This window comes from Mercurialis annua, linkage group LG2 (genome assembly GCF_937616625.2).
Source record: "Mercurialis annua linkage group LG2, ddMerAnnu1.2, whole genome shotgun sequence".
In the NCBI taxonomy this organism is placed as follows: domain Eukaryota; kingdom Viridiplantae; phylum Streptophyta; class Magnoliopsida; order Malpighiales; family Euphorbiaceae; genus Mercurialis; species Mercurialis annua.
Genome location: NC_065571.1, coordinates 49,601,401 through 49,615,569, shown reverse-complemented (window position 1 = coordinate 49,615,569; position 14,169 = coordinate 49,601,401). Strand labels below are relative to the sequence as shown.

Here is a 14,169-nt window from a genome sequence, read left to right as displayed (position 1 = left end):
AAGGATAATAAAGGAAAAAATTAATGCACTATTCATTGTACTGACAGGGATATAATAGGAATGAAGCCATTTTCACTGTTCAATGTACAGTGAAAAATGCTTCACTTTTATACTTATAATATAGATGATTGTACTAAGTAAAATGTTGAGAACAGCTGAAATTCTTCTACACAACCTAAAACTGAATGATCACCTTGTGTTGTTTCTTCATTACAAGCAGTGTCTTCCAAGTATACAAGAAATCGTAACAATATGACCTACTGAATGCTAAAATCAAATATCCTTTATCCGAAAATGTTGCTCTTCTAATTTCAACTATCAACTCAACAATGAAGGAATCAAATGTAGTATCAGTAATTAATCTTGTTAAAAGTTGTATATTAGTATCACGCCAAGGCTGCTTGCAAGAAATCTAATGTCAACTATCTGAATGAAGAAAGAAGCTATTTACTATCAACACTTGGTACAAGCGATACCAATTCAATATTCTCATCGTCAGGATCTTCATTTCTGATTTCACTCGGAAGTAACGAAGCTTTAGGATCACCTCCCGGAACCAAAAATATCAGACAGAGCGGAGTTATTCTCAATATGCTTCTTATTATTATCGCTAACCACAGATTATCAAAGTTCGTACGAGTCACGTTCAATAAATGGAGTAAAATTCCTCCTCCCCACGAAGATGTAAGAACTCCAAGATTGTCAATTGACATGAGTACAGCAAAGAATGTGCCTTCTATACCCGGCGGACATAGCCTCAAACTCAGCACGAGAAGTGGCAACCACTTGAGGTTTATGACCAAACGAAACACACACTCGTCAATCACAATCAGGACGTAATCTGGTATCCCCATTTTCAAGTTTAACCGCATTACCACTATCAACTCTAACATTCCGGATAAACCTAACAACAATTGACTCCAGAATAGCAGATCCCGAAAAGGGTAATCTTTTAGTACGTTTTGGTATATTATCGCTGCTAAGAGAGATCCAACTGAACCAACTGCAAATATGAAACCAACCATCTCCTGCACAAAGCGTCACGTACAATCAATTTTACCACCATTAACAGACCATGTAAAGTGTTATACTTGTGTTACACGGAAATGGAAACCTTGAAATGAGAAACGGCTAAACAACATTTTTGACAAGAATAGGTTATAAATATGAAATCTCAGAGATTCAAAAGCATGGTGCAGAATCACATCTACCTGGGAGAAAGACGGACCCCCTTTCGAATCTGTATACCAATAAAACGTTCCTTCATGAATATTTACACTCAAAGCAAAGGATAAGTACATGTATAAACATGGTCTCCACACATCAGGGAATTTTAATGTTGTCCACATAGTCTTACCAGCATCAATAAACTTCTTGTTTACCTGAGTAATCAAGAATAGGTTACAATATAGATGTACCAGAATGCAGTTCAAGCAAACATGCAACAAGGATTTTTACCTGTCTGTAGTCAAAATTAAGCATGGCAGGCTCATCGACCAAAATCCCGACTAAAAGGACAAGTCCAGCTGGGATTGTCAGCAAACCAAACACACCCTAGCAAGGAAGTAGAGGGAATTAGTTTTCTAACCCATTAACAACTACAAATTAGTAATGGAAATGTAACGGGATGACGGAATTAAACAGCAGCCAACCTTAGAGCCGATCAGGTGGACAAAAACACCACTGATAGAGTACCCCAAAAGAGCTCCAATTGATGAGCTTAAAGTACATAAGCTTCGCAAATCAGGTGCCAGCAAAGGATGAGTATTACTATTCTGCGCAACAAGAGCATCTAAAGTCACATCTGCTATGGCTACACCGGCACTTCCAGCTGTCAATGATAATATAGCGAATGCAAGATGCAGATTCTCATGTAATGACAACAGAAGCATGGAAACCACACCAAGCAATCCTGAAATTGGCAATGAGGAAAAAATTGTTTCTCATTACATAAGCAAAGCAACATTCATTTAATTTTCTACCTGAACATGACATTATTTCTTATTGATTATTGAAAATAATAAAAGTTCTGTACCACGGACACGGATACAGGAAAAAGGGATCCGGATATGCGAAAACATTGTAATTTTAAGGTTTCCGATGTTAAAAATGAAGTTTGGTGTCCGAAACGCCAAGTTTCTGACATGTTTCCAGAACAGGACACCTGGACACGGAGGAAAATAGTGTTATTTGTTTTCTATGTTAAAAGGAAGTTTCGTATCCGAAACGCCCAGTTTCCGACACATTTCAGAAACAGGAAGTGTTGATTGAATGAAGTGCCGTGCTACTTAGCGTAAAAGCAAATAAGTTTCCACTTTTAATTATTTAAACGTTCCTACTGTTCATACTTCGACTCCCAAATGTTGATGTACTATGATGACAGCTTAACTACTAAACTGAATTGAAATATAGTCCAATTTATGTATTCATGAAACTATCAAGTTATAGTGTCTCATATGCTCTGCAATTCCATAAACCGAGATCATATATAACATATCAAGAACAGAGAAGTCTATAATATAGCACAAATTACCAGCAAAAATGAAATAAGGCCGCCTCCGGTAGCCGATAACAGGAAGAACATCAGTGAGAAGGCCCCAGATAGGCTTAACAAGCCAAGGAATTGAAATGATTCCTTGATAAATCTGTGATTCAGAAGGCTGCACTTTTTGAACATCTTTCATGTAATAATCAGTTCCCACACGACTAAAAGCTCCACCAATTCCTTGACTAACTCCATACACAGTCACCACACCAAACACTAAGCTCCAATGTGTCTCATTTGCAAGCATCTTGAGCCAATAAAACGGAGTACAGAATAAGTTACAGAAACACCCTCCTCTGGATTCATCTTTTTCCGCAATTTCACCACCGGAAGCTTCAAGACTGTCAACCAGCAGCATGGCTCACAGTCTAAGATGAATTAGCAAGAAAAGAGAAGCACCCAGTTCATAAAATACAATCTTTTCGTAAACTGCACTCAAAGTCCTCAGAAGAAACTAGAAAGCTCCAAACTTATTAGAAACTTATAACATAAATACTACTTCACAAATCTGTGTTGCTTGATCTGGGTTTTAGTTCAAACTCAAGAATTAATGGATGTTAAAGAAAGAAAGAAAAAATTCATCTCCCACGAATTCCCCATTTGAGTTGCATTTGAAATGTAAGATCGAGTAAAGATGGAGTAGGTTCCAATGTAGGAGAAGGAATAAGATTTAATTGTCTCCTTGTGTCTAAATTACTAAACATTGACCAACTAGACAAAAAAAAGGGCTTTATTACCAAATTAAACCCGGATCCATGTTTCTTCTTTACTTTTTTTTGTTTTCGTCAAGATTTAGTCCTATTTATTTTTAGTCATATTTAATTGAATTAAAAATAATTTCAAATAAACAATTTGCTTTCCCACCTTTGTTTATGTTGATGATTTTGTTTTTCATATTTGAAAAATTAATTTGTCCCTAAATTTTTTAACTAAATTGACTAACATCAAAAATGGATAGAGAGACTAAATTGTTAGTAGAACAAAATTAAAAAACCATATTATTTTATTTTCAAATAAGAAAAATTACAATATAAATTATAACATATTTAGAGAATTTAAGAATAATTTGTTCTTTTATTAATAACTCTGGATTTGGTAGGGGTTTAACTTTCTAAATTTACAAGGAAAGTTTTGAATCCTACATGGTCAATCTAATGTAGTAGCAGCTAATTTTGGAAAAAGAACATGGCACCGTTTGGATTGAGGGTTTTTAAAATCCATGGATTTTAACAAAATCGATGGATTCTAAATCAATGGAATTTAAATCCAAAGATTTTAAAATTCCATCGTTTGGATTGAAAATAAAATCAATGGTTTTTAACATTATTTATGGAAAAAAATAAATAGTATAACAATCCATCATTCATAAAAAAAATGGTGGATTTGGACTTTACCACCTAGTAGGTGAAAAATCAAAACCCTAAAAAATGATGGATTGTAGAAAATGAGGGAATTTATAAATCCATGGATTCTATTAATTTTTTTTTTTGAGGCAAACGATGGATTTTGTCCAAATCCATTGATTGTTTAAAATCCATCGTTTAGAATCCATCAATCCAAACGGTGCCATGATTCATTGGCATGAAGAATTTGGAAGGATGGTGGATTCTGACACTCATGGATTCTCATCACGTTTTATTATAAGAAACTGTGAATTTTGTTTAAATCCATGGATTGCGTAGAATCTATAGATTTTGATCATGTAAATTCCTTTATCCAAACGGTGCCTATGTTATTTTCAACGTGACGAGATGGAGAGGGCCACACAAGCTGTCTTGCAAGACAAACATGATTAATTATTAGCAAGCAGCAATAAGGTATAACAAGTAGTGTTAAAATGAGTCATGACACACCATCAGAATTGAAAAAAAAAAGACGAGTTAAGATTTATCTCAAACATATTCATGCTATAAACAGATCAAGCTTGAAACACGTTGTATTTGGATTGACGTGCATACCTTGTTTAATTTTTGTATCGTATTCGTGTTGACGTTATTATTAATGGATTGTATTCGTTTTTTTCTTAATCGTATCAATGTATCAATAAAGTGCGTCAACATGAATGACGACACCAACTCCCATTCTATTTTGACACTCTGATATAACCGAGTCCAATCAACTCACGAGTTACTCAAGATTGGCTAAAAGAAATACTCATAATCAACTTTGTATTAATCGAATTGATTTCAGATTCGATCTACTTGCTTAAATGCAATTGATTGCTTCGAATAATTAGATAATCTTCATTGAGCAAAACTTGGTATTGTTTCTAAAGAAAAAAATGAAATAGAATTTTTATAAACATTTTACTCTTTTTTGTAGCATAAGGTGTAAATTTTCCTATAAATAAGTCTGCAAACCAAGTAATGCTTATTTTTAGCATATGAGTGCCAAGAAAGTCATTTGGCATGAAATTGGCAATGGATAATGAAACCCTAAACAAATAAAAAAGTTTCTGTCAAGAAAAAACAAATAAAACAGTGGATAATTAAAAGAAATTATAGAATCATCAGTCCCACAATATTTCAAATAATATTATTAAATACACGACTGAGCTGCAGTCAAAGAATTCCCAGCAAAACAAAAACCATGCACAGGGAAAGCTAGAACTCACTCTCATGCAGATAAAATGCTTCTTATGGGCAATTTTTCTCAGAGCAGATTGGCATATACCCAGCACATATATCATTTGAAAAAACTGTTTAACTGGAGTTTCATCTCAAACCAGCACTCTTCATGAACCCTAACTCCGTCATTACTCCCACCACTCGAGCGCCTTTCCTCTTGGCCGAGTGATTTGATTCTGCAAGCAAAAACTTTTGTTTCTCTTGTCTTAGAGCTGAACTTGCAGGTAGTAATTGCAGTTTCTGATCATAGATGCAGTCTCATTAACAACAACCAGCAATCGGAAGAAACGGATCCCTCCTTTGGGACATTGATGCACAGCTCACTTCCTCATTCGCTTTGTAGTAAAGTATTTTCTGCACATAAAATATCATATAGCACTGTGAATCTCTCACAACTGTTTCATCAACCTCAGTAATCCATGCATCATCACATTTGTACCACTGGTTTCTTAAGCGGAGATAAGTCACGTAGTGTCCTGATTCTAGCATCCCTGAATGAGTGATCACAGCAAAAATTTCAAATTCCGTAGAGCTATCGGCTTCCTCACTGTCAAACGAAAAAATTCTGTTCCCAAACCTCGTTCTTAGAACCGAGGACGATAAATATGAGGTCATATCTAAGGAAAATGGAAATTGCAAATGCCAATCAATCTTTCTTGACAATTTTCTGACAAGAGAATGCTCAAATCGTTTGATGTGTAAAGATAACACCAACGGCAGCCTTTTAATCGACATTTGCTTAAACGATTCGCGTTTTTCTTGACAGTTTTGGCAGTAAAGTTTTTGATCTGATCCCAATTTTTCTGGCCTGGTAAACAAATCCAAACAGGCGGAAAGAGTACATTTCCTATTGTTCTCGTTTGGTCTGAAAGAACGGTTAGCCACATCGGTAGGAAATGCACTTGTTTCCATGTTGAGTGAAATGTCAACACAAGGGTCATACGTCGAGGAAGTAAATCCGCATGTCATGCAAGTAACATCTGACCTCAACATCCCAGAGAAAACCCTATGAGCACTACATTGGCAATCTCCATGATCTGCGCAAACAGAAAATCTACATTGTTAGCAGAAGAAATGTCATAACAGCAAAGGAAAATAATATTTTGCCTAGTATTATCCACATTTTCTAGTTGAGAAAAGATTGCTTAAAATGTAAAATTTAGTACTTTAACAAAGAGTTAATGCCCTAGATGCTGCAAAGTGTTTTCTCTACTTATTTCACATTATAGAACTTTCACATTTTTGAAAGTCTCTTGCTCCACAACCAAACTCGTACAATAATCCCGTGTTGTTTCCAAACTTCGCTAGGATACAATGCCTGAGGAATCTGAAATAGAAAAATCATTCTGACAAATGAGAACTGCCGTAAGAAGTCCCCACATTCACTTTATCGGATCTAGTCAAAAAATGGTTACTTTAGTTGCTTTATCAGCTCATGGGACATGGCATCTCCAAACATGAGAAGGATAACTGTACGCCTTCTCTAGAAGTCTAATATTGTATACAAATCATGATCAAGCATCAAAAGTATATTTTATACACCAGCACCTACACCATTACCTTTATTTGGGATTCTTCCATTTCCTTCATTCTCATGGATCCCATCTAACAGTGAAATGAAGAATTCATGAGCATCCTGCTGCTCGTAACTAGCTAGATTTGCTGAATGCTGCCACCAACTTCATATACAAACAAAATTTAATATTAAAGCATAAGTTCGTCTCCAAACATCTGATCAGAATAAAATATCAATCCCCACAAAGTCGACTATTGCAGAAAACTATTGATCACATCCATCGAATATGACAGCCAATTGCAGTACTATCAACGAATACTTTCAAGAACTCTAAAAAGGAAGCAGATTTATGCTCAATACATTATTATTATTAAACAAACTCCAATACATTCTGCTTGATACATTGTTATCAGATCTATCTACAATCAATTCTAACGGAAAGCAAAAGCAAATGTAATAAGCAAACAATCTGATAGTTGATAAAAGGAATCTTAGTCTAAAGAAAACATAAATCAATCCACAAGATAATAGTCAATTACATCGAAAACAAAATGATGCATATCAATAGCAGACCTGTAAAGAAATTGAGCAGGGCTGTAAGGCGTCCGATCCCCGGAATACACAGCAGAAAGGATAACATCAATATTACAAGCTAAACACAACAGATCTGCTGATCTTTTCCGACAAGTTTCGCGATCATGCCGATCACTCAAAAAGTAATTCCTAAAAGGAGGAGCATGAACCAAAGCTTGCAACACAGAATTCAAGAAACAAGTACTCCCCAAATTGTTCAACCCCCTCAACCCCAAAGGAAAACAAGACTTTTCCCTCCGATCCCGCATCGAAACCAACTGCGTACTCTTATTCAAATCAAGATTCATCAACGAATTCAACTTCCTCTTCTTACACAAACTCCTCACCCCATCATCCCCATCAGCATTATTAGGCATATCCATCATATTCTTACACACAACAACCTTATCAAAATCAGGATCATAGACATGATCACTGCACAAACAGCAATAAAGCTCTGATCTTTCAATGTCAACAGCTATGTCATGACTAGTTTCTGATCGAGCATGCAAATGGGTATGGATTGAACATGAGATTGAAGAGCAGATTAAACACATAAAGAATCTATCTTTATTATACCCATTACAAAAACTGCAGTTGGGTAGCTTAGTTTCATACTTACAAACACTTGTTCTTCCATTTGGAGTGGATTTAAGACATGTTTGAAGAGCTTTATAGCCACTTAAACCATGGCTTAGCTTGTAATCAGCTAGATGCTTGCAAATTTTAGGGCTTGTGTATAAAGGATTTCTTGTTGCCATAATCAAAAAACAAAAAAGTTGATTCTTTGATGGGAAAATAATTTGTTTTTCAATCAAAATAAAAATCAGATTATGAATATGGGAAATTAATTGAAGGATCTAAACTAAAGGTGGATTTGGATAGTAATTTACTAATTTGATTGTTTTTATTAATTTGATAAGAAAAAAGAGGGGAAAATGAAAATAAAAAAGAGGTGGTGGAAAAAAGCACCAAAAAAAAAGTTTATTTAACTTTGTTAAGAGACGAGAATGAAGTGGTGGGTTTTGGAAGAATAGACCGACTCTCTCGTCCCTTGGTTTCTATTCTTTCCACAAAATCAGAACCGTTAATTCAGTTGATTATTTCAATCAAGATATTTTTACCATGGGATATCAATTGAGTTTGAGACAGTATTCTTCCATGGCTGCTATCATTAATGGTTAGGGTTCTGCACGTTGCAGAAGAATTGGTATTGTTTGCTATAGACATTGACCATGGGCCTAAATATCTACTCGGCCCGTCTGTTTTTGGTTGAATTTGTGGACGTTTTACATAAAATAACCAAGATTTTAGTTCTGTTTTCAAAAATGGGACACCTACTTTTACATTGCTAATTTACAGTACATGCTTCAGATTTTTAAATTTATATAGTCTCAATATAATATCCATATAGAAATTAAAACCTTATAATTTTTAAATTTTCTATCTTTTTAGGGTTAATTACATATAAAATCAACACTTTTATACGAAATTGCAAAAATAACACGACCTTTAAAACGTGCCAATTCAGAGCACCACCTTTCATTTCTTTTCAAAAACAACATGGGCACATTTTTAGTGGCAGACAATAATGGTCCGATTAACTCTCTGATGCTTAAGTCAGTATTGGATTTATGGGAGTATTTGCTTATCGAATGTAATTGTGTTGCGGGCATATCCTATGTTTTTTATATAATGAGTTTGGTGAATACCTTTTAGAGTTGGAATAGGAAAGGAAATCCTATTTAGTTTTATGAATTTGAATAGGAAAAAGATTCCTTATTCAGCACGCTAGAGTCCTGTTTAAGAGTGTCTTCCTAAATAGGATTATCTTTCCAGATAAGAATACGTTTCCAAGTACGAAAGTGATTCTGCAAGATCTGTTCTTCTAAAATATTATATTGTCTCTGTGTAATCAGATCCTCTGCCGACGCACTTTGGACATGATTCAGAGTTTTACCAAATCCTGAGATACGACATTAGTGTGATTAGGGTAATCCTTTTGAGGGGAAATTCTTACCTAAACCTGGTTCATGAAAAATTCATGTACCTATCCAATGAGATGTTAAAGAAATGAGAAGAAAGAGAAAATAATGAGAACCGAAAGAAAATTGTGTTAGATTTTCTAACACCTCATTAGGTGGATGCATGAAAAATTCATGGACCAGGTCTAGGTTAAAAATTTCCCTCCTTTTGAGTAGTCTTTGATCACGGCGAGTCCTGTAAGGCTCGGACACCATTTAGCCTTGGGCGAATCCCTGGATTTGCTTTGAGGAGCGGATCTTGTACAACTCGGTTCATTATATTTATTCTGGAGTTCAATTTCCATCAATAATGTTACAGTGTAGATTTTGCGTTGATTTTATGTTAATATTATGTTAATCTTTTGTTGATATTTGGTTGATTTTAACATTGGCGAAGAAATATTGTAGGTGAAATAAACTAAAAAAGTTAAAATTAAATTAAAATTAAATAATGATGTTGAATTATTATAATGTTATAATATTTCATTTTATGTTAATATTGTGTTGATTTTCATTTGATATTTGGTTGATTTTAGTATTGTTCAAGAAATACGATATTGCAGGTGAAACAAAAAAAATGAAACAAAATAATAATGTTGAAATATTTTATTGTTACAGTGTTTATCTTATGTTGATATAATGTTAATATTGTGTTGATGCTAATTAATATTTTGTTGATTTTATTATTAGCGAAAAAGATAATATCGTATGTGAAATAAACTAGCAAAATGATGATTTTTCGAAAATCTGATAAAAAAATTCAAATGCTTGCAAATCATATTATTATTATTTTTGCCCAGTTGCACCCCAATGCATCAAATACACGCACCATTAAAAATGATTAAAAATATTTAAAAAAAGCATTTATATTTATTTAATTCTTAAAAAAAACACCAAAAACCATTGAAGGGTTCTTATTCTTTCAAATGGAAAAGAATCATTTATATCTTTAGAATGTAACTACAGGATCAAGTAAGTCTTCAATATCCGGAAAAATTTAAATATTGCCTCCAACGTTTTAAAAAGTGAACAGCCATATCCTTAATTTTGACAACCATCTCCCAACATCTCATTTATGTGTCCAAATTAGAGGCATGCAGTGACGAAGTCAGACCACGATTTTAGGTAGGGCATAAATTAATTATAAAAAATATAAATATAATATCATAAAAAATATATGAACAAAGGATCACTTTCACCCCTGAATTTGCGTCAAAGTATCAAAAAAGTCCAAAGCTGGAAAACTGGATCACTTATACCCTGAACTTGTGTAAACCGGCTCAAAAAGCCCCTTGTGCTGATGTGGCACCTTAATTGGAGAGTGGGCTTTTAATTAATATTTTTTATCCTAATTAATCTCAATTAAATCCTAATTAATTGCAATTAAAACCTAATAAATTACAATTAATCTCTAATTAATTTAGGGGCCTTTTTAGCCTTTTTATCAATTTTTTTTTTATTTTTTTTTTCGTTCCGACGAGGATGAGGAGGTGCCTCCTCGCCGGAACTTTTCTTAACAGATCCTCACCTGAGGATCTGTCAAGATCCTCGCGCGCGAGGATCTGTTGAAGAACAGATCCTCACCTGAGGATCTGTGATCCGCGGGTCTGGAAGAACAGACCCGCGGGTCTGTATTTAAAAAAAAAATAAAAAAAAATTAATTTTTTTTATGTATATTAAAAAATTAGGGTTAATTTGTTAATATTTTAATATTGGGGGTTAATTAGTTAATTCAGATTTTAAAATTTGGGGATTAATTTGTTATATATTGAAAATTAGAGGGTTAATTTGTTGTTTTAGATTTTAGAATAATAGGGATTAAATTGTATTTTTTTAATTATTAGGTCTTAATTTGTAATGTTTAAAAAAAATAGGAAAATTTTAAACTTTTTTCTATCAAAAACCACCCTGGGCAACAAAACCACTATGAAAAACCGGAGAGTGTAGTACACTCTCTTAGGTGAGAGTGGGGAGGGGGGTTTTTGACCCGTTTTACACAAGTTCAGGGTATAAGTGATCCCTTTTTCCAGCTTTGGACTTTTTTGATACTTTGACGCAAGTTCGGGGGTGAAAGTGATCCTTTATTCAAAAATATTTACTAAAAAATTATTAAAAATTTGATCAATTATTGATAGATTCCGGCATCTCGACGGCATTAATCCTGCAAAACAGTGTAGATGGCTAATCGAACGGTTTGTCCGATTAGCTCTCCGATGCTTAAGTCAGTTTAGGCTTAAGAGAGAATAATTGTATTTGTTATAAGTTGTGTGTTTAGGCATACCTCAAGCTCCTTTTATAATAGTCGAATGTATACCTTGCGGAGTTGTAGTAGGAAAGTGATTCCTATTTAGTAGGGTTTGACCCTGATTAGTAGTGTCCTTCCTTATTCAGACAGGAGTCCTATTTAGAAAGATATTCCTAAACAGTCTCGTCTTCCTAAGTTGGAGGCTATCTTCCTAAGTTGGAATTTGTATCCAAATAGAACAGATACTCCGAATATGCGTAGATCTTGGAGATCTTATCCGAAATCCGGGGTCGACGTGCTTTGTCCGAGTCCTCAAGGATTCGGTCTTTATGATATCGAATGATGTATTCCAGTCAAGGCGGATCCGGTGGATTCGGCCCTTTGGGCGGGAGTCTGGTGTCGTCTGAGAATATATCTCCTGCGACTCGGCTCCATTATAAGTAGAATAGGATTCGGTATCCATCATTAGCCCCCCTGCAAGTGAGCTGAAGTCATGGTATTTTATGCCTTGGAGTATTTCAGCTCTATTTGAGGCGAGTCGTTTTGTATTTCGGCGTTCCTTTTTGCTTCTCGAGCAAGATTCCAGTTTTTCTCCTTTTTTGCCATGTGTCGTTCATCTATCGTTCATCTATTCGTTATTTTTAAACTGTTGTATTTGTTTCATTTTTCATCTTTTACTTTTGGTTGTTCGAAAGTAGCTTTGCCTCATCTTCAATCTTTAATTCTCGTGTTTGATTTCTTCTTTTGGCGAGACTCTTGGCGAATCTCGTTGATTTATTTTGATGCCTTATCTCCAGGTATTCCTTTGTTCATGTTTTGATTATTTTTATGTTCTTTAAATTTCTTCAATTGTCTTCTAATTTCCAATCAATTTTGTGATTCGATCCATCAGCCTTTTGAATTTTATTTGTTTATCCTTTTCCTCTTTGTTGAGATCCTTCTCGGCGATTCTTTATGGCGAAGCTCATTCTCTTGGCAAGACTTATTGTCTTCTTTTAAATACTTTTATAGGCAAAATTCATGTGGCGACTCCTTATCATTTGGCGAAGCTTTTATACTATATGAATCTTCATTAGTGGGCGAAGCCCTTCTATTGGGCGAAGCCTTTGTACTGGGCGAACCCTTATCTTTGGGTGTTCCCTCAGCTTGGGAGAACCTTCTTTTGTGCGCGAAGTCTTGTTCTTTTTATTTCAGGGTTTTGAACCTTTTTTGTTTAGTACTCGTCCGATTCTTTTTCGTTTTTCCTATGTATTCTTCTTTACTGCTGCATTACTCCTTATTTTCCATTTGATTTGCTATGTTTGATCTTCGTTGGTTGTGATTTTAAGTTTCTTGTTTATTCCTCCTTGTTCTTGATCTTCATTCTTCTTTTCTTGGTTTTCATATTTCAACATTTCTGTGTTCTTTGTGCTTGTCTTTATCTTCATTACTCGAAGTCTTTTATTCCAGCTGATGTTTACTCTTTTAATGAGAAATTGTTTCTTCGAGGTGACTCTTCTTGTTTCCAATTCTTTTTCATTTTGTTCCTTTTGTTTTCTTCATTGGATAGATATGAGTCCTTCAAGCTCCTCCACAAATACACTGATCTCATAGGGTATTTATGCCCGTTTGAGATCAGGTCATTCAATCTATTTCGTCAATTTTCCTTGATTTTAATTCTTTTCGGGTGGACTGCCTTCCTTACTAAGATTTGTTCCTCTGATTTTGGCGAGTTGTTTGTGATTCGTTGATTTGGGCATGTAGCCTTATATCTTTTTATTTGAGTAAGTCTCCTTATTTTGGCACTTGGCCTTATTTTTACCCGAATCATTTTAGACTCGGTCTTTTGTTTTGAGATCTTTCGCATTCCTTTTGATTGGCATTTTGCCTTTCTTTCGCTTTATTTTGCTTTATTTAGTTGATTCGCCTTTCGCTTTATTTTGCTTCGAGTTGATTTTGATCTTTGATATTTCGTTTTTAGAGTTAATCTAAACTCTTTTTTTGGCGTTTTGCTTTTATTTTTAGAGTAAATCTATACTCTGGTTTTTGGGCGTTTCGCCTTTATTTTAGAGTAAATCTATACTCTGGTTTTTTGTGCGTTTCGCCTTTATTTTAGAGTAAATCAATACTCTGGTTTTTCGGCGTTTCGTCTTTATTTATTCTGATTCCTGTCTGCTTTGCTGCGTTGTATGAATTAAAGATAGTTCGCACCATTGGGTATGACAAACGTCTATACTTGACAATAAGCGATTGGCACCGTCGGGTATGACAAAAGATCTATACTTGACGACGGGCGATTGACACCATCAGGTATGACCAAAAGTCTATACTTGATGATGGGCCTTTTGACTTCTATCTTATTCATCCTTCTTTCCCTCTTGGAGTTTTCTTCAAGATTCAGACGAATCTATCTTCTTTGTCCCTCTTGGGGTTTTCCTTTGGATGAGTCTTCTTTGGATGATTCATCTTTGTCAAGCTTTATTTTCTTTTTTGTTGTTTTTTTAGTTTTCTCTTCTTGAATTTGGTTCGCTCATGGTTTCGTTTTAGTTTTTACCGCTTCGGATGGTATCTTTGTGATTGTCTCGTTTGCTTCGTTGTTTTTAGGGTATTACACCCTTCTTCTTTATTTTTTTCAGTGGTGTTTCCTCTATTAATTTCTG

The 14,169-nt window shown here is 34.6% G+C and overlaps 2 protein-coding genes across 3 annotated transcripts; both read right to left on the bottom strand.

Moving 5' to 3' along the window:
- Nucleotides 1-161: 161 nt before the first annotated feature.
- On the bottom strand, nucleotides 162-3,283 carry LOC126668862 (probable folate-biopterin transporter 2). 2 transcript variants are annotated; one of them, XM_050362073.2, is made up of 6 exons: nucleotides 2,534-3,283; nucleotides 2,036-2,164; nucleotides 1,653-1,912; nucleotides 1,459-1,554; nucleotides 1,212-1,382; nucleotides 162-1,028 (listed from the first exon to the last, which is right to left on the bottom strand). In XM_050362073.2, the coding sequence occupies exons 1-6, from the start codon at nucleotides 2,901-2,903 to the stop codon at nucleotides 444-446; spliced, it is 1,611 nt and encodes a 536-aa protein (XP_050218030.1). In that variant the 5' UTR covers nucleotides 2,904-3,283; the 3' UTR covers nucleotides 162-443. The 2 variants fall into 2 exon arrangements, with proteins under 2 accessions (XP_050218030.1, XP_050218033.1); XM_050362076.2 differs by lacking the exon at nucleotides 2,036-2,164 and having other exon boundaries at nucleotides 2,534-3,280.
- Nucleotides 3,284-5,030: 1,747 nt separating this feature from the next.
- LOC126669299 (ubiquitin C-terminal hydrolase 22) lies at nucleotides 5,031-8,448 on the bottom strand. Its single transcript, XM_050362740.2, has 3 exons — nucleotides 7,262-8,448; nucleotides 6,733-6,851; nucleotides 5,031-6,209 (listed from the first exon to the last, which is right to left on the bottom strand). Exons 1-3 carry the CDS (start codon nucleotides 8,020-8,022, stop codon nucleotides 5,434-5,436), a joined length of 1,656 nt encoding a protein of 551 aa, XP_050218697.1. The 5' UTR covers nucleotides 8,023-8,448; the 3' UTR covers nucleotides 5,031-5,433.
- Between the last annotated feature and the right edge of the window lie 5,721 nt (nucleotides 8,449-14,169).